Source organism: Coprinopsis cinerea, assembly GCF_000182895.1.
Source record: "Coprinopsis cinerea okayama7#130 chromosome 2 map unlocalized cont3.2, whole genome shotgun sequence".
In the NCBI taxonomy this organism is placed as follows: domain Eukaryota; kingdom Fungi; phylum Basidiomycota; class Agaricomycetes; order Agaricales; family Psathyrellaceae; genus Coprinopsis; species Coprinopsis cinerea.
Window position 1 is genome coordinate 1,575,916 of NW_003307543.1, and position 22,507 is coordinate 1,598,422.

The window sequence follows — 22,507 nt, forward strand, 5'->3', positions numbered from 1 at the left end:
ATTGTCGCTGTACTATGATTTGGCCTTCTTGTTTCGAGATCGAGTGACCTTGGGTGGAGGTGGGGGAGGAGGGTCCACTGGTTCTGGTTCGAGAACATCGCTGTCGTAAACGAACTTTTTGACAATCACATTCTCCGACGGAAGGTCCACTAAAGGGGCCTTATCCTCCGGCAAGTTACCCAGTGTGTCCAGAGGTAATTGCTAGTAGACAGTCAGAATGGCTCAACACAGTTAAAAACTAGCAGATATACCTTGGCAGCTGGTGCTAAGCAGCCTTTCAGCTGTGTCGTAATCTTCTTTGGGTATGGCCGTGATCCAAGTTTGATCTCGTCTAGGAAAGTAACGGAAAATAATCGTCTATCCCACTTGACTCGTCTCTTCTCTTCTTCCTCTTCCTCCTCCACTCCATTCTCCGTCAACCTCATCCGCTTAAACGCGCGATGTGGTGTTTCATAGTCCTCATCTTCTCCAGCCCCTCGTTGATGCCGTGCGGGCGATACGTCCATACTGGAAGCTCCCGGCAGAGCATCGTCTTCACTATCAGGCTCCACGTCGCTCGACCCCGGGATACTACCTCCACTTCTTCTCGCGTACCTCTGCGCCCTCTCCATTTTCAACTTCTGCTTCTCCTCCTCCTCCCTCTGGGCAATAGTCTTGATCTTGACTGCCGGACTCTCAGGCCTCGCGCCATCCTTCCTGATAATCGCTGTCTCCAGTTTAACCGACAAGTACGCCTGGTTCCGAACAGTGTTCGCAGCAGTAAGACTTTTCAAAGCCGTTGCACTCATCTCGGAATAGGCGTCAGTGAAAGTGAACCGGATGTTCTGCGTTGCTGCCTTGCGCCGCGAAACAGGTTTGCTGGGTTCAGCTGCAGACGCCTCGGCAGCCACTTGAGTTGGCTTGCGGATTCGGCCCGTCCGACGGACTCCTTGAGGAACAGGTAGTTCCACGGTTACGAAAGGCGGTAGCGTTTCTATTGGCGGGGTTTCATGAGGTGGATCAATCTGGATGATAGGAAGAGGCGCTGGCTGCTCCGGTGTTGAGGATGCAGGTTGAAGCTCCGCGGGCGAAGGCGCGTCATTTCTGAATGGAGATGGGGCCTCTGCTTGCATCGGCGAGCCCAAGGAGTCTGGTAGAGGAGTATTGTTGGAAGGATCCGCCTTCTCTGCATCGGGGACGACCACTGGTCCTTGTGCCACGGGAACCTCGGCAGGAGGGGCGATAGGCTGAGGAGGACTGCTAGCCGGAGGGTCGGGCGGTAAACAGGCTATAGAGGCAGCGATCTTGGCGGCGGCGGCAGCAGCTGCCGTTCGACTAGGTGGCTCTCTTGTTCTTTGAGGACGCATCGCGGATGTCGCGGCGGTCTTCGATGTTTTCGCCGTGGCCCTGAGAGCTCGAATCGCACTGGACGTAGGAGGAACAAGCACTGATGGAACAAGCCGCAAAGGTTTCTGCTTCACAGGGGAGGCCAGTGGTTCTGGAACCCTCTTCCTTTTCAACACCGCGCTTTTCTCCGCTGCAGCAGCTTTGGCGGCCACTGGGCGCGTCGTCGAAGACGTTGCCTTGCCTTTGCCCTTTGCTAGCGAATCGACAGCTGTCGAACTGCCGGGAATCACCTAAATGAAGACCTAAGATATTGTCAACAAGGAGAGTAAATGTAATTGACGTACCATCTTCGTCGTGCTAGGTTTTGTCAGATCAACCTTCCTGATGGTCGCAGGTTTTTCCACGGCTGGTGGCTTTGCCACTGATGTAGTTGGCTTTGGTATAGCTGGCCTAGCGTATGGCTTTGCGGGAATCCTTGGTATGCGGCTCGTCGATTGCTTCAACGCAGACTTTGCAGGACTTTGGAGTGCACTGACAGAGCGCGAGCTTTCGGTGGGCTTACCAATAGCAGGGCGGGAGCCGCTGGCGCTGGGAGGTTTAGAGCCCGTCAAAGGGAAGGGCAATCGCGATATCCGTCCGCCCGTAGAGGCACCGGCCCTGTGCGGGGCGGTACTCGATCCTTGGACAGCAAGTTTAGCCATTGACGAGCTTGTCGCATCGGACATTGGTACGTCCTGCGCTAGTTCTTCTTCAGGTCCCTTCGATTTGGCACGTACGGGGCTGCCGAACCGCAGGGTAGCTTTGCTCGACGACGGTGCTGCCTTGTCGGTAATGAGGACACGTCGAGCTGGGGTGGCAGGTATCGCATTCCCAGGAGCTGTGGAAGCTGTAGCAACGCGAGGGGTATACCCCATCTGTGCCGCCTTTGCCGGCGAAAGTTGTCCTTTCTCGATGGCCTCTTCCATAGTGATCCTTCGAGCTGGGGTAGCGGGCACATTTGCTGGCTGGGAGCTGCTTAGCAGAGGCTTGCTCGGAGAAGCTACCAGGAATGGACGCGCTGGTTGGGGACGCTTGGGAGTTGCAATACTGCTGTCCGATGGAGGGGGGAAAAACACTGGCGGTCTTGCTTCTGTTGCAGCAAGCTCTGTTGTCTGAGGAGCGTCAGGCGCAGTGTCCAGTTCAAGCGGTGTTGGGTCGGCGAGTGCGGGGATGAGCTGGTGTAGGAGATCCGAAGTTTTGGGTGACAAAGAACCCACTTCCCGGTTAAAAATTAATGGACTCTTCGACCTTCTACCTCTCGGGATATCCGGCTGTAAAGCCAACGTAGGTTTAGCCGCGGCAGTATTCGAATCATCTTCACCTTGGGAATCCTCCACAACTTCTGACTCCAGTTCCTTCTTCCGCCTTGCTTTCTGAGATCGAGGGGTTGGTTGGTCGCGAGTTGGCAGCGGTACTACAAGTTGAGGTGCCTGGGAAGGCGTCGGAGCTGCAACGCTTCGTCGAGGAGATCTCCGCAGCACTGGAGTGGCTCCTGGCGATAGGTGGGTAGCTGAAGCTTTTGCAGGCGGTGTGGAAGGGTCTACTTGGCTGTTTCCCAGAGAATGCTGTATTAGCGGTTGAGAGACGGGTGGTTCCACCGATGACGTTGCGTCTTCAACAGCAGGATGAGAGGCATCTGAAGAATCCCCTACAGGTGAACTCGCGCTGGAGACGGATACCGGGGCATCAAGCAAGAGTTCGTCCACGGCAGACACGGCTGAGTCGGGAACGTTGTCTGTTACCGATGCGACGGGTTCTGACTCGATGACTGTGTCGAGGTTAATAAGATTTGGCTGGGGTGACGCGTCAAGCGTCGCTGCCGTGGGTGGGTCCAAATCCATGGCATCCTCAATGGGTGGACTGGCAGAGTGACGCGAAGATTGGGGTGAGGGTTCATCGTCTGAAGGGGTTGGTTGAGATGTCGGTGGCTCCTCAACTTCTTCAGCAGTAGGAATGGGAGCAGTGAATGTGAAAGGAGTCACGTCCCCAAATATGCTCATTGGGGCCAAAGGACTCGGAGGGGGCGAAGGGTTGTCTGTGGCGCGAGAAATCTTTTCGGCTAGAACAAAGGAAGGTTCTGGCGGAATAAATGGACTGGAAGTTCAAAAAAACTGTGACAAGATGATGAGTTTGGTTGTCGCACCGTCTGGGAAGTAATCCAAATTGTCTTTCCCCTCGTCTCCACCGGATTCCTCCTCTTCGTTGTCATCGTCCTCCACTTCCTTCACTAACTCTTCTACTAACAATGCTTCGCTCGCATCCTCTGTTGCCGTCGGCGATGCCTGGGATGGGGACAAGTCGTCAGGTTCGGAATTGGAAGGTCCAGCGACTTGGGGTTCGGAATCTTGCTGTTGGGACATAGTGTCTTGCATGGAGTTCATACGACGTTCTGGCGTCTTGAGTGGGCCAAAGAATAAGCGTGCACCTTCTGTGTTATACTGTTCATCGTCCCCGAGCATGGATCGCGTGGGAGACAACGGCAATGCGGCCTCCATGCTGCTCGTTCGAGTCAATTGTTTGAATCCCAAAACAAGGCTTAAGTCTGTGAATGGGTGTAGAGGCGTTATCAGCTGAGTATCATGTATTTATCAATGTTTGTGAGCGCTAAAGAGCGAGCGGACAAGGACTGAGGAGCCGGAAGCGGAGATTTTGAGCGACTGTGGTGGTTGTTGATGCGAGACTCGAGAGGTTCGTTTGTCGCGCCGCCAGTTCCAACACTCGCCACGCCTACCACGTGACTCGGATTTAATATTGACTGTAAAAAGTTAAAAACCTCTTTCTCTCCAGGAAAATTCTTTCACGACCAATTTGAGTGCATGCAACCTCTGTCCTGGTGGATGCCAACTTGCTGTCATCCGCAGAAGTTGGGGGAGGCCCTGATCGAGACTCGGTTGCCAAGAAGTTGTATGTGTATTCTCGACGCGATCTTGACAAAGTCACTTCCTACTCCCTGAGGCTGAAGGAATGACAAAGTTCGCGGCGATGTGACATCTGCCCAACATGGCACTGCTTGTCATCATCGGGATCCTTATCTTTGAGAAATCAATACGACAGATCGTCCACTATTTGGAAAGTATGACCTGGTGGTTCTGAATGACCTCTTCTGTTCAATTTATTCGATTGGTTTGGCCAATGGTCCAAGATCTCGCGCCATTTTCACTACAAAGAGAAAACCCAAGGCTGAGGCTCGGAACGCGAACTTGCTAGACGGGAAGAACACGACATTGAATAAGATAGCCTCCGCAAAGCCTGTTTCATCGGTGTCGAGCAACGCTTCACTGTGGTAAGGCTTTCCAGGAAAAGTTTATGTCGGCGAAATGCTTGACGAAGACTGGACTCCGTTTCCAATCCCGTCCTCGGGTTTGCTTTATCGAGGACGGGAGCATTGGATTTCCGGATGCAAATTTGCAACTGCAGGGGGGGCCCTTGCTGCATACCAGTTTTTTGTTGGCAGCATAGCCATTGGAATATTGTGAAACCCCTTGGCAGGACGAGAGAGGGGAATGAGCAATGGACGATACCTGAAGTTACGTGTTTACAAGAGCGCTAAGCAGACTCGGCATTCGCTCCACCGTTTATCGGCACTCGTTATTCGTTTCATCATGGGCGGTGTCTTATTCCGGTTGCGTATCGACTCTGGCCACCGCAGTCCGCTCCAAGGTTGATGCTTCGTCCTTCTTGACCCTGAATCGTCTTCTCTTCTTCCTTTCTGCATGTCGTCTCTCTCCTCCCTTCAAACCTCGTCCAGGAGACGAATATTCTTGATTCTTTTCGCTGTTATCGTGCGTGTCTCCCTGCCTCCAGGTGTCCTCTTACCACTTCCCTTACATGTCGATCATTCCTCAAGATCTTCGTCACCTTGCTCTCGACTTTTCTCCATGGCCAGTACCGACAATTCCCACAACTTCAACAGCTCGTCAACCCGGATCTGCCCATTTCAATCCCCTACCGCGCCAATGCGACCTTTGTGATGTTGTGCAGGAACGAAGAACTTCAGGGTGTGCTGTCCAGCATTCGGCAGATCGAAGACCGATTCAACCGAGACCACGACTACCCATGGGTGTTGCTGAACGATAAACCCTTCGACGAGGAATTCAAGAGGTGCGTCAACATCCGCCGCGCGGTTGCCTCGTTTCACCGTCCACTCATTCCGTCGGTTGGTTGAGCAGGAGAGTTTCAGTCATCACCAAAGCACCCGTTCACTTTGGTTTTATTCCCCCCGAAATATGGAATCAACCGGATTCAATTGACGAGGAACGAGCGGCGGCTGGTCGAGCCAAACTCAAGGCTGAGGGTATCATCTATGCTGGTGCGTCGTCTCTCCGTGAACTCCCAAAAAACACGAACTGAGGAACGCTCGACCTGTTCATATCGTTGCCATAGAGAGCGTCCCGTGAGTTCATCATTAATCTCTCGTGTCTCAGCTGGATTCAATTCTGATGACGCTATGCTTCTTCAAGGTATCGGAATATGTGCCGATTCAATTCGGGGGTAAGAACATTCTTGATGGATGACGTTGAAGCTTGTTGACCCCGGTGCCTGCTGGCCATGTATAGTTTTTCTATCGACATGAACTCTTGAAGCCCTACCGCTACTACTGGAGGTAATACGTTCGTTACCTGCCACGTCAACTGCAACTGACCCATTTGATCTTTAGGGTTGAGTATGTGCTATTGTTGAGCCATAATCAGTGCACCTCTTTAACGTCCTCTTCCAGACCAAACGTCGACTACTTCTGCAACCTCAACTATGACCCCTTCGAGTTTATGGAGAGGAATAACAAGACCTACGGTAGCCGCGGATTTTCGTTACGACGATCGCCCGCTCATTCAATTGACTAGGCTTCACAATCTCGCTACTTGAGTGGCATCAGACTATTCCGACGCTATGGGACTCCGTGAAAGGTAAACGATCGGCGTTCTCTATCCCCCTAGACATCTCTAACGATCCAGTAATAGAATTTATCGAGGCCAATCCTCAATTCGTTCACCCTAACAACGCCATGAATTTCGTTTCGAATAACGGAGGAAAGACGTATAACCAATGCCACTGTACGTACCATCCGTCTCCCTTCTCCACAGTTGCTAATCGACGCCTAGTCTGGAGCAACTTTGAGATAGCCGATATGGACTTTTGGAGAGGGGAAGCCTACTCCAAGTTTTTCGATTTTCTAGAAGAAAAGGGTGGGTTTTACTATGAGGTAAGTAAACCCCATACTTTGCGGATGATCGAGCTAGCCACTCACTGGTGCCGGAAATCAGCGATGGGGAGACGCTCCAGTGCACAGTATCGCAGTTTCGTTGTTTGCCCCAAAGGACAGCATCCACTACTTCTACGATATCGGATATAGACACGATTCGTTCCAACATTGCCCATCCGGGAACACCTGGCGTGAAGGAAGCTGCTCGTGTGATCCCACTGAAACATTCAGTAAGTCTGTATCTTTATTCAAACGGCAACAGATGCACTGATGCGATGGACAAGACAACCGCGCCTCCTCGTGCACAGAAAAGTTCATGGTTGCCGTTCGGTGATAGAGATGACGAGGGAAAACCGCGATGATATACTAGATACCGTCATGCTCAATGGTCCGGTAGCGTTGAACCTGAGGCTATCTAGAGCCTGCTAGGATCCCATTTTTGGAGATACCGCGACCAATTTCATGAATCTATGCCTACCATATCGTCGCCTAATAAGAACAACGAAGTACAAGCACTATTTACGTTCATCTAATTCATTATTTGTTGTCTTCTTAGGATAAGCGCCTGTGGGGTCAACTCGTGGATGGCCGAAGCACGGAGATTAAGCGGACCGGTAATTGAGTTGCCGAAGCCGGCGATTCGAAAATCACGCGGCCTGCATTTCTTTGGGAGGGCGTCTGGAGGTTCGGATGTGAGCTCAGAACAAGACGCTAGCGGTGTGGCCATCGTCATCAATTGTAAGTAAGTGCGTTGATTCTGACTAGTGGATGTATATCCCAGACAGATGATAAAAGCAGTTCACATGGACCAATAACATCTCCACCTTGTTTTACCCTGTGCCGGCAGACACGCATTTCTATCCCTGAACTTCCTTGCTTTTAAGTTTTCTCTTCCGACACCCGCAGCGAATCGAACGTCCCCCACCCAAGCACCCGCGTAGAATCGATTTTGGCAGGTTCCCGGTGTGGTCGATAATGGGCTCCTTCCTGAGCATCCTCGGAATAGGTTTTATGGGTGCCGTTCTGTCTACCAACCTCAAGGCCTCAAGTTCTGGCTCAGAGAGCAACTCCGTCATCCACTTTCCCGACCAACCCACTCTCCTACCTGTGAAAAACGGCGACGAGGAAGAAGTCCAGCATGTTCCACTACGGACATTAATCGAAACACACTGCCCAAGCCTCTTCCGTCCGTTCAAACCGTTGTGGTACCTCTTCAAGTGCGTACGTTTGTTCTCTTGTGGGTCGAAGACACTCTTAACACTAGTACAGTGGCCATTTACAGACACTATATTGCGTCTTTGGAGACTTTTCAAAGCACGATCGAATGGGTTACCTTCGGTGCGTCTCATCTGTGGCGGCGTTCCATCGTCGCGCTGTCTGATCACCATCAACTCTGCAGGCGGTATATCAAGACCGCAGACGGCGGAACGATGTAAGCTACCAGTGATTTCATCGTCTGTACGAATTCCTCTGAGGATTCATTAATTGTCGTTCGACAGTGGACTCGATTTTGCACCCGTTGATCAAGGTTCGGTCCCAGACGATGCTCCCGTTATTGTCGTACAGCACGGCCTTACAGGAGGTGCGCAGTGTTGACCCGCGGTGTGTCTGGTTACTCTGGTACTGATAAAGGCCTTGTAATCATCTAGGATCGTACGAGCCATATGTTCGGGCAGTGCTCAGTCGCGCGTGTAAGCCTGTGAGCGAAGGAGGGCTAGGGTATCGAGCGGTAGTGATCAACTTCAGAGGATGTGAGTTTTCCTTGTACTCTCGACCGGGAATCTGTGCATCAACCTCGTGCTAGGTGCGGGTGTCCCTATTACGAGCCCGCTCTTGTACTCTGCAGGTCACACTGACGATACTCGACACGCGCTGGCCTATATTGCGCACAAATATCCCAAGGCCCATCGACATGGTCTGGGATTCTCACTCGGTTCCAACGTCCTCACGAGATATCTTGGAGAAGAGAGAGAAGCAACTAGGCTGCATTCAACATGTGCTCTCGCATGCGTGAGTTCTGATCCACAACGCTTCCACTTACAGGGTATCTGATAGCCTTCTCCCAGCCGTGGAATCTAAAGGCAAACAATCATGGGTGAGGGCACACTTCTATCTGGCCATCACTTTGAATTTCCTGACACGAGTTGTGAAACTATAGTCTTCTTAATTCCTTCCTCGGCAAACATGTCTATTCAAAGGGAATGGGCGGAAACTTACTCAACCTTTTGAAGAAGCATGCAAAGTCTCTGACAGCCGACCCTTCACATTATGTGGCCATAGCCGCACTGAATGCCCTTCAGCTCAAAAATCCAACATTGGAAATGTTCGACGAGTGTTTCACGCGTATCGCCGGAGGCCCAGCACCCCACTTCCCATTCAAAAATTCGGAAGAGTACTACATCTGGGGCTCAAGTGACCATATCGTCGAACATATCACTGTCCCTTTCCTCGCCATCAATGCTGATGATGACCCCGTTGTGCGACATGTCCCTATGGATGGCAAAGGAAATGGAAAGGTCGTCATGCAACTGACCAAAGGGGGCGGGCATTTGGGTTGGTTCGAAGCAGGAGATGGGCGTGTGGAGAGATGGACGACGCAACCAGTCCTCGAGTGGCTGAAGGTGATGGGAAAGGTTGTTCACGAGCATCACCACTCGTCCCCCAAACTTTACATCGATGGAGAAGGTTGGCTATGTGAAGAAGGTCGCGACCACATCAGGTGTAAGGAGTTGGAAGAGTGTCATGTCGTGAATGGTAATGGTGGGGAGACCGGAATTCTCCAGGGGCTGTGATTGGGTTGTGGGCTGGCTTCATTGCATACTTAGAAACTTCCATTGATATCATAGACTCTGCGTCCATTTAGTTTGACTTTAATCTTAATCCTCACATTTCAATCGCTGTCGCTAAATGTCAAGCCTTCTTCTTGTTCTTCGTCCTCCTGTGTCCTGTCGTATTGGCTGATGTCAACGGAGGTGGTGCCTTCTTCGATCAAGCCTTCGTCTCTCTCGTCGAGGTTTCTGTTGCGCTCGAATAATTGACGACCTGAGGTATCGGTGGTGTGTTATCAGCCGCGCTTTGTCCCACAAGATTTCATGCTAACCTGTCAATCGAAGTTGAGCACGTTTGTACTCTTCTCGCTCTTTTGGGGTGAGGCCCTTGAGCTTTTCTTCCTCTTCTCTGGCCTTGGCCGCGGCAATTTCTTTGTCGAACTTGGCCTTCCATGCCTTGAAAGAATCCACAGTCACGGGAGTACCACGAGTTCGGGCTTCCTCTTCCTAGATTCGCAACCTCATCTTTAGTTGTGGGGTACGCGGAGCAGTGAAGTCCAAAATCCGACCTCTAGTGCTAAACGCTCCATCTCCGCTTCCAGCCTTGCTTTCTCGGCCTTGTTGGATCGGGCAAGATTTGTGAGCTGCTCCCGCAAATGAGAGACCAGAGTGAACGTCATAGCCATCCCGAGGTTCTCTTCTCCCTTGGAAAACCCTGAGCTTAGTGGCGAGCGGATTCAAGTCATCGTGGAGAGCATACTATTGCGTGTAGGTCCTTCATCAAGGCTTCGATCTCCTTTTCACTTATCTCTCCCTCCACCGCTGATAGCTTGAGCTCGGGTAGAACATCGGGATAAGCACTCGGGTAATGGACAGCGAGGAGAAGCTTTACTGTGAGTGAGGTCATTCTCGATCAATACCTTGTGCAAGATGAAGAAAGTGAGGGGCTCACTGTTTGGGATACCCTCCAACTCCTCGTCCTGCTCTGCTTCAATTTCAATATCCGTATCCGATTTTCCTTTGCTGTGACTTCAGTTTAACGATCCAAATGCGACTGATGGTCGATTACACGAACGATGCAGCTCTGTTGGATAGATGGACTCCAGGACCTGTGATTCAGCATTAGACGAGATTGTACAACAGGTAATGTGACTGGTGTGACCTCTAGCTCCTCCAGGACAGTTTCGGACGCCATGACTGGAAAACGAGATATTAGAGGACGATGTAGACCAAAGCTTGGCATTTCCCGATAGCCTTTGGCATTTCCCCGTATGGCAATTCAAATTTCCATCACGTGAAGGGAACCTCCGCCCGTCGACACGGTTTCCGGAATCCGCTTTGGCTCGGGCTCTGTGACATTGCACTCGAACACCTTGTCGCTGGCAAGGCTCTGCTCACCATGTTTGCCCAGCTCTCAAGGAATGTCGTGGCCAATGCTCTGGCATGCAGACGCTCGGTAACGCCACGCTTTTCGTTCTTCCAACCATCCATTCTGCCAGCTACGGCGCGCCTCTATTCGACTCCAGTGAACAACCTAGAGCAGACTCGGAACGTCCTCGAAAGTGTTACGAGGAATCTCCCCGAGACAGATTATGAGAAAAGGTGGGCAGATATGTCTGCTATTGCCAGACACTCGGCACAGAAGAATCCCCCTGCGGGGCCCTATGACGGTAACTTCCAAGCTGTCATTCGATTGATTCTTAGTGGCTAACTCTCGAGGTGCAGGTCGGAAGGTGACTGTTCAAAAAGGAAAGGGAGTGGCAGACGCGATGAGGGCACTCGATTCAATCCTCACTCGCAACAAGGTCCGTCAGCAACTCCGCCTTCAGCAGAGGCACGAGAAGCGCGGCGAAAAGCTGCGACGCCTGAGGAGTCTGCGGTGGAGAAAGTTGTTTGCCAACGAGGTCCGTTCTCATCGCCTATTCTCCTTCACCAGCTAAAGTCTCCCAATCTATAATAGGTCCGACAAAAGGTTCAACTGGTCACGAAAATCCGTAGTAGAGGAGCTTAAACACGCTGTCCCTTTAATATCATTTTCTTCCCCACGAGCCCCACACTGAACGGATTACCAACGGAACTCGACTCCTCGACACCAACCTCGCTGCCCGTATCAAAGCTAGTTCCGTTGCGACCCTGAACAGCTGCCAACCAGGGTTATGGTGCATGGACCCATATCCCTCTAACGCGTTTCGCATTGACGTGGAACGCGAGATTTCGACACCAATCTCCAATGTCTTTGTTCAATACCAATCAATGAACTCCCTTCACTGACGCATGGCCGACCTTTACTGTAATCCGCTCAATGTGAAAGCATACTCCATTTCCCCCGGGATTAGCTTGCTCCAAAGGACTTCTTACTCCCATTACGTGCAAGCATGTAGAAGACTAGATGGGCCTCCCACAGCCTCCAGATAAGTGCTCTATTCTACCTCCTGAGGATCTCTTTAATGCCCCGGAACATACCATCAAGGAATTGGCAAGGGTGCAACCTTTTCGGTATTCTAAGCGAGATTCAGGGATCGGCACGTTCCGATGACCTTGCTTCTTCACACTGCCTAATCGCGCGGTGAAAAACGAGGCCATCCAGGGATCCCTTTTAAAAGCTCTCCTCAGTTCGAAACTGGCCCCTCATGTTGACCTACCCACTTTTCTTCCACTTCATCTCATAGATTTTATCTCTGTTTTCTCCCCACTTTCAGCATGTGCCACAACGTGCGGGTTCTTTCACCGCAATTATTGCTCTGACTGATCGCTTCTGTTGGGGTATAGATCATCGACGGTCGCTATCATACTCAATGCTTTCATTTCGTGGAAATGGCGACGCGCAGTGTAGACTGCCTTCGACCTGACTGCTTGTTCAGTAGTCGCCATGTCCACCCCGTCGGTGTGTTCTCGCCCTCGCTCGTGGCTAATCTCTTTCGTTTACTCTGTCTTTAGGATGTCGCAACTCTCAGTGCATTCGCTTGATGAACCAGCCTGTCAAAAACCCGATTAGAGTCAGCCCCTCCAACTGTCCCAACTGCATTCACAAAAGCTTGGGCGGTCCGATTGGCCACGCTCAAGCCGCCAAGTAACCGCTGCCTCGAGGCCACCGCAGGCCCGGTCTTCTGTTTCTCACTTGCTTTCTTCCCTTGCTTTTCGTTGACTTCTTGCAGTTCGGATTCTCCCTCCTAAGTTATCGGGCGCCTATAATACTTACTTATTCGTAGCATTTCTTGGTTAATCGTACGGACATTGGGTTTCTGGTTTGTTTCCTCATGGCTTTCTTCTTTTTTTGTTCCTTTAATTTGGGGTAGATGATCGTTATGCTGTGTATAGGTCGTATGCTGTACTATGTTACTATGCATTCTTGTTCTGCTGTGCACACACTTTTCGGTCGCAAGGTGGCTGAGTTCAATTGTTGTATCCGAATGGCCAATCCCCTTTTGTGCCCTTATTCTAGCAACGAAGTCGCGTTGTCCGCCTTCTCTCATGCCCTTGTAGGTTCTTGTTCCGCGCTTTATAAACACTGCAGTGCGTCGTTCGAACCATTGTAACAGCCCCGTCGTTTCACTGCTAACAGCAATGTCCTTCATGTTTAGGTTTCGAGAATGCCAGCTGGATCTGCGCAAGTATATGCGAGAATGTACCCTTCCTCCCCTGGTCTACAATGAAGACGACGTGCTACTGCCACCACCAGGCCATGTCAGCCACAAGAACAACTTATCCATTCGGCCCGATAAAAATAGGCGACTCGAGACCATGTACTGCATCAACGATATGATCTTCGAGGCGCTGGAGTCGTGTAGGTCTGGTGCCTCGTGCTAAGTCTTACAGTCGCTGACCGCGTCCTCAGGGCTAGAGCAAGCTGTACCGTCCGAAAAAGTGCGCACCAATGAACCTGACCCCTACACAGGAGAGTGCCTTGCTATTCCCACTCCAGTCCCCAGTGGGTATCATTGGAACCTCGATAAATCCCCCGAGGATATCCGCAGGCTCCTACCATGGCTGGACAGACTCCCGCTCATTACGGTGCAGAGAATTCTACATCTCACAAATCCTGATACCCTCAATTGGGGATTCCGAGTCACCACCCGCGATCGTGAACCTGATCCTGGCATCTGGTCTGAGTATGTGTGGTCCCCAAGGGGGTTGAATCCCTCTCAGAACCCAGGCGATGCCTCACGACGCACGCTCGTCGCGGTACAGCCTCCTTGGATATTAAGCGAGAGCGATATGTACGAGTTCGTGATGGCTTTAAACGTACGCGTCGATCTTATTCATACCCATTCGTAACTTAAAGATCACTAATGTCCGTTATTCTACTAGTTCCCGCCGTTGATTAGGCCAGGGCATGCTTTCGCCCAAACCCATGCCACCCGCCATCGACTATGGGGAAAGGTAAGCTGCCATCCTCTTGTCGTGCTCTCCTTGTGCTTAGGCGATACATTGGACCGTAGCTATGGGACTCATGCGTGCGGCACAACACCCGCTACTTCGTGCTGACCTCCTATAGCCATTGGGTCTTCGGCGTGTTCTCTCCAGGCAAGCGTATTATCCATAGCCTTATCCCAGACTCCGCTAATTGAGCTTGTGCCATCTATCAAGGTTGGACCATTGCATATACCTCGGGCGTGCTGAGCGGAACCCAATCTAATCCTTCTATAATCGAGCTTCTTTCATTCTGGGTTGCCTCGGGTATGAGGCTTCCAGGTGGCTACGTCGCTCCCGAGGTGAGTGTCGCTTCCTTCTGAGCTGCAAACTGATAGAAGGTCTGACTCCGACCGTGTTACAGATGGCAGAGCCGTTTTACAACGAACCTCTCAATGAAACCCCGCTGCGCCAGGCCTATCAAGTCCCGGAGCCCGCAGACTCTGAGTCTGAATGGGATCCTGCTGCGAGTGACGGTATGTCGGTCCCTGATGGTGCTAGAATCTGGTCTGTATTAATACCCTCCCAGCTGGTACTTCTGCAGGGGTTGATCTGGATATAATGACTGCGACAGACGGAGGGATAGGTCGGTCGGTCTACGGGCTTCGAAAGAAGGAGCGGTATCCTTTCATCGAAGACTGGATACGGAAGGCGGCAGAATTCGCTACAGAGGGTGGGACGATCATGGGTAGGGAGCTGCTTCAGAGGGAGAAGCCCGGCCTTCCAGGGCTACCATTTGTAGTGGAGATGACATATAACCCGCGACTCGTTCAAGGCTCCTACGCAGTAGGCCAGTGGTTAACACCCTTCAAAGACACATACGAGTGATAACGATTGATTCACTATGGACTATGAGTACACGGACAACTATGCTACATGACGCTAAATATGATATATTATACATTTATGCTAGGGTATCATACCATTCTGGTTGGCTGGAGAATTCGCGCTGCTTGGCTCGGGACTTGGATCTCCGTGAAGGGAACGAGGGGTCCTTCCGAGGTTTTCTTCCGGGACCTGCTGGGTATTGATTTGAGTCGATGAGACTGTCGCAGTTATCTGGGCTGCGGGTACGAAGAGTCTGGGACGAGCGGTCGATGTAGTCGGAGGGGTCACCTAAGACAGTGTAAATGAAATAGCGTCATCCCAACCGGGAAAAGGAACGTACTGAGGCGATGCGAGAAAGATAAGGATACGATTCAGCGTCTTGGGCGGAGTAAAATTCGAGCATGATGCTCAGAACATCTAGAATATTTTTGAGAATATTCCACCGGAGAAATTCCAACTTACGAACCTGCGATTGAGGAGAGCTCAGAGTCACTGAAGCCATATCGCTCCACCACAACGCGTGTGGCATCGGGAGACGGAGGTTTATGGGAGGGTGGTGTTGGCAAATGCGCTGCGGGTGATGTCGCCGATATCCTAGCGTCCAATGAAGGGGAGTTCGGTCCGTCAAACAATCGTTGAGCTAGAACGAGACACGCCGTCGCGATTATCCTCGGAGGATATAGCAGACAAACGGGCGTTCGAAAGCTACGGGACGGTATTTGCTAAATGAAAAGACGACAGGATGGTGAGAAGATGGTACATACGAATCATGAGCCAGGCTCCATGCGTACTCCTGGACCAGAGGATCACTCTCGCAGGAATCGAACAAATCGACAAGTTCAGAATGTGGATTCTCGACCACAAAGTCGAAACATAAAGCTTCCAACAGAACCTCCTCGGTGAATAGGATCGCCTTTTGGCAGTCCTCGACTTCCTGCAGGTGGCTGAGAATTAAAGGTGATATAATATATTTTTGGGAGGTGACTTTACCGGACTATCTGAAGGTATTTTGTTAATATCCTGAATGTTTTGGACCTTCGCTTGATAGACTTTGGCCACGTCGACCAGTTTCCTACCGCACTCCTCCGTTTTTGTGGCTAGGAATATACATGCCGCTGCGACTTCCTAGTTATGACTTTTGTGAGTAAGTGGGTCGACTGGGCGCTTGGAATATGTACTTGACGGTGAAACTCTTCGAGGGGATATCGCATGTAGAAGCGGTGGAGCCATGTGGCCGCAGTGCACATAGCTGATGTTGGCCTATCGTTGATACTAGAGTTTAGCATGTCTACGAAAACCTGTAGAGAACACGGACAGCTGCAGCGAGGAACCTAGCCGGAACAGAAACTCAACGCCTCTTGCCCTGTCATAGAGTTCCCTTTCCAGAGAGCATGCAGAAGGTGTGGCCTGGAGAGCTGACAGAGGAAAGAACCACTGAGAATTTGGAGCAGACATTGCAGTCGCTGGCAGGTCGTCGAGAGAGAGCGCGCCTTCGCTGCTACTCACGATGAGCTCAATAACAAGGTGGCTGCCGGCCGGCCCACTACCAAAAGCAGTTCCGCTCCGGCAGTTCCCGTAACATAGAGCCTCCGAGTCGTCGATCGCGAGGCTGCCATACCGATAAATTGGAAAATCGCGAAAAACGCGTTTCCAATGCGCAGAATAACATTCATTGTTCACTTGAGCGCCATAAAATAAGCGTCGTACCTTTATGTCATTTTTAATCAATCCACGAACCGCCTCCCAAGGCATCAGCGCCATTTCAACGGTACGCAACGTTGCTTCGCGCAGGTGTGGTTTTTTCTCGCCCTTTTCGAGCGGATCTTTTGCTTGATATCACTGGGATAATATTATCAAGTGATTATCTTGTGGATAAGAGAGAAAACAGCAGGTTGTGCACTTTTCTCGGATCTTACAGCGAGGCGTTTGACCGAAAGAACTTCCTGTTCGAGCTGGCCATAGTAATAAACATACCTCTACCGCGAAGTTGTTGGTTCTAATTTCGAAGTCAGATATAGAGTTGACGTCTCCCGAAGTGCCCTGCAAAGCATGCGATAACGGTCCTGGAACGACAGATTCCTGGGTTTTCCCCATGCAGCCCGTATCAGCTCGATCACCTGCGTCAAAGGCGAGGAAAAAGGACGCGCAGTTCACACAGAAAGCCATAATCACCGTCAGCTGAGCTTCCGAGGACAGAAAGCTCTCGATAACAATAATTGTTATTGCTCGGGGTAAAGAGTCAACTGCATACGGTAGTTCTCATCTATATCCCCGTTTAAAATTATCTTGAAGTGCTGAACGTGCACGTTGCGAGACATGTCAGTCAATGACGAGTTTCCGACCTGGACGCCCTTTGTCCCCTGCCCACTGATCAGAAAGCGTTTAATTCTAGAGAAAAGAAGTCCTCTTTCATTCTAGTCGCTCGGATGGCGCAACCAATGCGCAGACAGTTACGAGATGGTCGTGCAAACGTTTGAAGCTTCCTCGAATATCGATACCAGCCACAGACACTTCGTCCCCTTGGTCGGTCCATCCATCCCTCACCGCAAAGAGCGGCGCCATGAATCATGGGCGCAGCTACAGAATTTATCTATCTATGTACCCCCCTCTGCCTCTTGGCCCTTCCCTCGCCGGCCAACGGGTCTTTTAACGATGATGTTTTCCTTCGGTAGGCTTCGATCACCTTCACAGCCCTTGCCCCCCTTCAAGCGTCAGGCTTGGGTTGTTACTCATTCCAGCGGCCGATGATGCCAATCTGCCCTGTGTACCCTCAAAGGAGTCGAGGAGTGTCGCATGCCAGGGCTTGGAGATGGAATTCCTGGACCTTTGGAGCAAAAGTATATCGATACGCCGGCACGCGAAACTCGGTCTAAAGTATCCTGAATTGCAGATGTCCATATGTTACAGTGTAATCCTAGGGACAGTGGATGGAAAGAGGACGAGACGGGTAGCTGGGACAATAATGCGAGGATGTTTCTATAAAAACAAAAGGAAACGTTGCGTGTGTGTCTACCGGGCCATTGAACAGAAAAAATACAGTAAAGATAACGGAACATAATTAGGATTAAAGGATTAAATCAGCGTGGCTGCACAGCGTAGGCCTGTTGGCAGTGGGGACAAAGTTTGTCGAGTGTACGATCTATGACAATGCCGAGTCAGTGCGAAGGACCGGACGGGGAATGACGCATGTCTGTCTCACTTATTTGGTCCGGGAATTGGCGACTTTGTTGGAGAGAGAAAAGGAAAAGGAGCGGCGATTAGTTCTAGAACCGGTCAAAGGGGATTGCAAAAACCTACTACTGCCAACAGGAGGTCTTGCAGTTGGGACCACAGTCAGCTGGGTGTGTGGTGCTGAACTTGCAATACCGGTCATCACACTGAAGCTTCAGGAGCGGAACGGAGATCAGGGATCAATGCGTTGCCTTCCACGAGTGAAGGTGCGTCATACCAGCTGGTCCGGCTATAGGAGCGGAGAAACAGCAAAAGCAAGGCGTCAGAAACACGGCGTGCCAGTGTGGCTGAATAGACGAAAAAACCGCACCTGTCGATAGACGTGGCCACACACTTTAAAGGTATCCTGAATCCTATATAAAGGTTCCAATTGAGATCGAGACGCGAGGGCAACGACAGGGGCTTTTTACGCACTGTCGCCATCGACACATCTCGAAGGGGCGGGGTGGTTATGAAGGTGACTGGAGGACTTTGGGGGGAGGTGGGTGGTAGGAATTTGAAGAGACAAAGGTCGGCGAAATGCTCGTGGTTTTATAGCATTCATCTTCTGGGTCTCAAGAGAGACCTCCGCCAATCTTAGAGACACGGAACTGATAGTATCGAAGATCCCCTGTTCGGGCCGTTACCTGGTAGTCAGGTACGTGTCTATCAAGATGAAGAATCTGTCGGGTTAGTCGCCAGTAAACTGGGCTAGTAGTTGTAAAAGGCACCGACATGACTTTTTCGTTGCATACACGGACGTGATCACCAGATTCGTAAGGAATACAGTCGTAAAACCTGTGTCGAAGTCCGAAACTCTAAAGTCAAAATTGGTTATTTAAGCCAGGCCAATCATCGGTGCAGTGAGAGAGATAGAAGGAAGGGGGACGAAGGGGAGCGAGAGTATATTCCTTGGCCAAATGCGTGGTTTCCCGTGGTGATGTCGTCATCTACTACAGCGTCTTTCCCGCTCCAGTTCTTCTTATCGAGAGTTTGTCGGATGAAAGGTCCACCTGAGCTGCGTGTCGCATTCATAGTCGGATATGAGACATGTCGCCAGTTCCGCGGATGCATTGGTCGGAGTGATTCGACAATATCCTTTCTGGTACCGATAAGAGAAACATGAGACGAAGAAGCAAGCGGTGCTTCATCTGTACTGTTGCGGAAAACAGGCGGAAATGACGGGAGAAAAACAGGAAGATGCTCGATTGGGAGGAGCTGGTACCATGAAGGCGAATGAAGAGATTATCGCTCATCATCAGAGCGATTCCATCGTGCAGATCCCACAATGAAGAAATCAATGAGGCTAAAATTATGCACCTGCTGGATACAAAAGCCGGAAAGCTTGTTCCTTCATCCCGCAAACATGCCGACAAGGTATTGACTAACACCCTCTGGCGTTAAGCTACCAACGTCTGAAAAGACCAGAGAAATCAGGTCGGGCCTGCACGTAATGGACCAAGAATGAGTTCATTAAACGCGAAGCGAGCAGCGTGAAATTTCACCTGGTGTAATCGACTGTTGGATTATTCTGGGAGATTTGTTCTTGAGTAATTGTTCCAGCAGCAGGATCCGGGGGAGTGGTGGGTGGGGAGCTTGCCCCATCAGTGGGCTCCTTGGTCGGTCTGCTGACTGAGGCGGAGCGTCCAGACCGGACAGGACGAGGAAATGAAAGAATTTTGGAGTTGTGACTTGGCAGATCGTATTGCGATAGCGGGAAAAGGCGGTGGAATTTGTAGCTGAAAACGATATAAGACCGGTTATCGATGAGGGAGATGATGGAGCCGAGCCCACCTTTCCGCCAAAGCGTAGAACGGCTTATTGGCAGCTCTTGCGATGATGGCAATCTGATTACTGCCTACCGCATTGACCAACCCACCGCTCTCTACAACTGCCTCCGATCCTACAAGAACGAAGTCGACCTTGTCCATGACGTATGCGACGGCTGAATCGAGGATTACGGTACAAGGAACGCCTGCAGCGGAGAGAGCCTCGGCTGTTTTGATGCTGGGCAAGGTTATGAGTGGCAGATAATGACAAGTTTAAAAAGACCAACCCAAGGCCGCGAGGACGGGCTTCTGTGACGAAGACTGAAACAGAAAGAGTTTAAAAGAGAGATAAGACAACAAAGGAAGTAGGTATACCAGAAATACGCTTCGATTTGTGGGCGAGGAGGAGTGTTTGAAGAACGACTCTCGAATATGAATGGGTGAGAATCTGGAACCGAGACTTGCATGAAACGGTGCAAAACAGGCAAGAGAGGGATGTTCTGAACGCACCACAGAGCCATCCTTGATGAAGCCCACCGCAAGCTCTGCGATTTTGGTACGATATGTGAGAGCCTCTGCTGCGTATATTTGGCCATGGCGAACAAGCTCTTGCTTCAGGTCTGCAAAGTTCTGCAAGTCCGCGGTTTGATGAGAGAGCTTATCTGATTTACAGGGGCGAGAGAACATACGGATGAAGCGTGGGGTAGGAGGGAGACGAAGGCGATGAAAAGCTCGCAGCCTGCCGCTGTGCTGATCGGACTTGGACTTGCGGCCTTGAGGGCAGCTGCGCCATCTCTGAGTGCTGTGACGAGCTCGAAGACGGTCCCGACTGGCACGACGAGGGATGAGGGAGAAAGCTGGTGAACGGCTGGGCCGGCGTACCGTCTGAATGTCGGACGAGTTCAGTGAGAGCGATGACCGCTGCGAGGGGAGTTGCGATCTAGAAAGGCCAAGGTGAGGATTGTGTTGACGACGGTGGATGGCAACGTGCCTGCTGATCGAGACTGTCCTCGAAAGATTTGACGATGTCGAAAGAGTGCGCCATCAAGGAACGAACGACTCGCCTTGTCCATGAGCGCTGATTGGGGTCCTTGCTCGGCATGCGCCGAATCGCCCGCTGGCCATCACACGTGGAACGACGGCGACGCTTGATTTAAATTATTCGGGTTTGGTCCCCTTTGCCACCTTTCAAACCCCTCACACCCTCAATTCACGCACATGCAGCGCAGAACAGAGGTCGTCTTCAGCAGCGACGTCGCCAACATGGACGACTGGGCAACCCGCGCAAACATCCCCCTAACCACAGCAGATGCTCTCGGTGCGACATATGCCAGAGCACACCGCTGGTTCAACTCGCTAAAGTCCCAGCTCGTCCGCGAACACAATTGGACAGAGGCTCCCGCCGACCCCCGTATGCTCTTCTCCCTCGAGACTTCCTCAATATGGCGCTCTTCCGTAGGCCTACCTGCAGGCCCAAAGCTCAAACTCTGTCTCCCCGTGCACGCCAGCTCTTTCTTTTCTCCAGAGCGCAGAGTGCAGTGGGAAATGGTCTTCCACAGCGACACTTTTGAATCAGTACGCAAAATATGCCCACCCATTACCGACCTCCTCCATCTCATCCAATGTCTGCTGACCGGTTTGGTCACAATCGTCCTCGAGGAGCGTCTACCAGACGGTGTATATCGAACAATTCGCGGCCTTCCCCCAGTATCATGGATAAACGCCAACGAGGCGGCCCTCATCGAAGTATTCGGCGTCGCCCACTTCAAGGCACTGCGCAAGGCATGCAACGACACCAAAGCTGCATTCAAGCTCCAGGTCGTGTCACGGTCATGAATAGACTTTGTATTTTTCTTCCTTCTCCCTTTCATCTCTTTGCATTGGAACGCTTTTCTAAGCGCCCTTCAAATATTCTCTGCTTGTTGTTTTCCGCTTTCGGCTCCGCTGTGTTTCTCTTGTGTGTTGTGCTGTCTATCTCTCCCTCGCATACATTATATTACCCATCCTACGCATAGATTCTTTATAGTCACCCAATTGTTGTCTTTTTTGTTCTTTGCACATAACTTAAATTTCTCTTTCGCCTTCATTCGCATAGTATTATCTTTATTCTTATTGCCATCACCATAGCATGTATCATCTCTCTCTCTCTCTCTCTCTCTATGCCTGCTCTGTCCAGGTTCGTACTATACAGCTCATATGCCCTACTAAAATAATAGCCTCTGTGCATTTGGCTCATGGCCTCACATACTCTAATACGGTGCAGTGCATCTGTCGGTGTCACTTGTCCAGATTTCTTCGAGAAGTTCCAGTTAATCAGCCATCACAACGGATATGAGAAAGGTGCGAGACCTCTGGAGAGAGGTTTCCAGGGTCCTCACCACCTTAGTCTGGCACTTTGTTCAATTGCGCCTACTCTTGGATGGCGTTTTTCAAGCGCGAAATGTACGCGCTAATTCTTTACAAGTCAATACCAAGGAACGTAGAGGCCGATCGGAGACGGAACTGTCATCATCAGATTAGTGTTTGGTATCCCTTTAGATCCAAACATCAAGATCTGCTGCGACCGCAGGTTGCCCTCCGACTACGGTTCACCAAAACAATATGGCGACCAAGGACGTTGTTCTGTGCCAAAGCTCCTCTTGTCCCAACGGAAACCCTCCTTCGCGTCTAGAATGCCCCACGTGCAACAAGTGTGTCCAAATTTGCACCAGCCAGGCCGCCCGTTCGAGAGTTGACCGCCATCCGCAGACTAGGCATCAAGGGTTCCTTCTTTTGCGGACAGGAATGCTTTAAAGCTGGATGTAGGCGATGTAAAGGGCTCTTGACGTTCTAGCAATGCTGATATCCTTTTTCAGGGGTGCGTACACTCGGAATAGTATCTTCCGATTTACTGAAATCTCAACAATCCCACTTAGAAAACTCATAAAATTATCCACGATCTCGCAAAACCCGGGGCC

At 51.1% G+C, this 22,507-nt stretch overlaps 10 protein-coding genes across 10 annotated transcripts; 6 read left to right on the plus strand and 4 right to left on the minus strand.

The window, feature by feature from the left end:
* Positions 1-12: 12 nt before the first annotated feature.
* On the minus strand, positions 13-3,860 carry CC1G_04264 (hypothetical protein; the record flags this gene model as incomplete). The annotated part of the gene is made up of 4 exons (XM_001833233.2): positions 13-201; positions 252-1,616; positions 1,671-3,442; positions 3,509-3,860. 4 exons carry the CDS (start codon positions 3,858-3,860, stop codon positions 13-15), a joined length of 3,678 nt encoding a protein of 1,225 aa, XP_001833285.2.
* An 811-nt stretch (positions 3,861-4,671) lies between these two features.
* On the plus strand, positions 4,672-7,187 carry CC1G_04265 (alpha-1,2-mannosyltransferase; the record flags this gene model as incomplete). The annotated part of the gene is made up of 11 exons (XM_001833234.2): positions 4,672-4,725; positions 5,213-5,466; positions 5,535-5,674; positions 5,826-5,856; positions 6,023-6,156; positions 6,207-6,269; positions 6,324-6,416; positions 6,465-6,565; positions 6,627-6,795; positions 6,903-6,958; positions 7,122-7,187. The coding sequence occupies 11 exons, from the start codon at positions 4,672-4,674 to the stop codon at positions 7,185-7,187; spliced, it is 1,161 nt and encodes a 386-aa protein (XP_001833286.2).
* Positions 7,188-7,576: 389 nt separating this feature from the next.
* Positions 7,577-9,357, plus strand: CC1G_04266 (hypothetical protein; the record flags this gene model as incomplete). The annotated part of the gene is made up of 8 exons (XM_001833235.2): positions 7,577-7,786; positions 7,848-7,903; positions 7,965-7,997; positions 8,065-8,147; positions 8,215-8,316; positions 8,518-8,575; positions 8,621-8,660; positions 8,866-9,357. The coding sequence occupies 8 exons, from the start codon at positions 7,577-7,579 to the stop codon at positions 9,355-9,357; spliced, it is 1,074 nt and encodes a 357-aa protein (XP_001833287.2).
* Positions 9,358-9,455: 98 nt separating this feature from the next.
* Positions 9,456-10,528, minus strand: CC1G_04267 (hypothetical protein; the record flags this gene model as incomplete). The annotated part of the gene is made up of 7 exons (XM_001833236.2): positions 9,456-9,607; positions 9,666-9,840; positions 9,903-10,037; positions 10,094-10,224; positions 10,286-10,351; positions 10,409-10,442; positions 10,496-10,528. The coding sequence occupies 7 exons, from the start codon at positions 10,526-10,528 to the stop codon at positions 9,456-9,458; spliced, it is 726 nt and encodes a 241-aa protein (XP_001833288.2).
* A 204-nt stretch (positions 10,529-10,732) lies between these two features.
* On the plus strand, positions 10,733-11,273 carry CC1G_04268 (hypothetical protein; the record flags this gene model as incomplete). The annotated part of the gene is made up of 2 exons (XM_001833237.2): positions 10,733-11,003; positions 11,059-11,273. 2 exons carry the CDS (start codon positions 10,733-10,735, stop codon positions 11,271-11,273), a joined length of 486 nt encoding a protein of 161 aa, XP_001833289.2.
* Positions 11,274-11,989: 716 nt separating this feature from the next.
* Positions 11,990-12,688, plus strand: CC1G_13914 (hypothetical protein). Its single transcript, XM_002911828.1, has 3 exons — positions 11,990-12,045; positions 12,103-12,217; positions 12,271-12,688. The coding sequence occupies exons 1-3, from the start codon at positions 12,034-12,036 to the stop codon at positions 12,405-12,407; spliced, it is 264 nt and encodes an 87-aa protein (XP_002911874.1). The 5' UTR covers positions 11,990-12,033; the 3' UTR covers positions 12,408-12,688.
* A 209-nt stretch (positions 12,689-12,897) lies between these two features.
* CC1G_04269 (hypothetical protein) lies at positions 12,898-14,571 on the plus strand (the record flags this gene model as incomplete). Its single annotated transcript, XM_001833238.2, has 7 exons — positions 12,898-13,117; positions 13,169-13,575; positions 13,642-13,713; positions 13,773-13,863; positions 13,921-14,045; positions 14,108-14,219; positions 14,273-14,571. 7 exons carry the CDS (start codon positions 12,898-12,900, stop codon positions 14,569-14,571), a joined length of 1,326 nt encoding a protein of 441 aa, XP_001833290.2.
* An 81-nt stretch (positions 14,572-14,652) lies between these two features.
* Positions 14,653-16,026, minus strand: CC1G_04270 (hypothetical protein; the record flags this gene model as incomplete). Its single annotated transcript, XM_001833239.2, has 7 exons — positions 14,653-14,859; positions 14,912-14,988; positions 15,038-15,276; positions 15,336-15,505; positions 15,562-15,696; positions 15,750-15,831; positions 15,887-16,026. The coding sequence occupies 7 exons, from the start codon at positions 16,024-16,026 to the stop codon at positions 14,653-14,655; spliced, it is 1,050 nt and encodes a 349-aa protein (XP_001833291.2).
* A 3,108-nt stretch (positions 16,027-19,134) lies between these two features.
* CC1G_04271 (translation initiation factor eif-2b alpha subunit) lies at positions 19,135-20,652 on the minus strand (the record flags this gene model as incomplete). The annotated part of the gene is made up of 9 exons (XM_001833240.2): positions 19,135-19,225; positions 19,287-19,520; positions 19,576-19,788; positions 19,838-19,871; positions 19,926-19,998; positions 20,061-20,180; positions 20,240-20,379; positions 20,433-20,490; positions 20,542-20,652. The coding sequence occupies 9 exons, from the start codon at positions 20,650-20,652 to the stop codon at positions 19,135-19,137; spliced, it is 1,074 nt and encodes a 357-aa protein (XP_001833292.2).
* Positions 20,653-20,768: 116 nt separating this feature from the next.
* Positions 20,769-21,386, plus strand: CC1G_04272 (hypothetical protein; the record flags this gene model as incomplete). The annotated part of the gene is made up of 1 exon (XM_001833241.1): positions 20,769-21,386. The coding sequence occupies one exon, from the start codon at positions 20,769-20,771 to the stop codon at positions 21,384-21,386; it is 618 nt and encodes a 205-aa protein (XP_001833293.1).
* Positions 21,387-22,507: the final 1,121 nt, after the last annotated feature.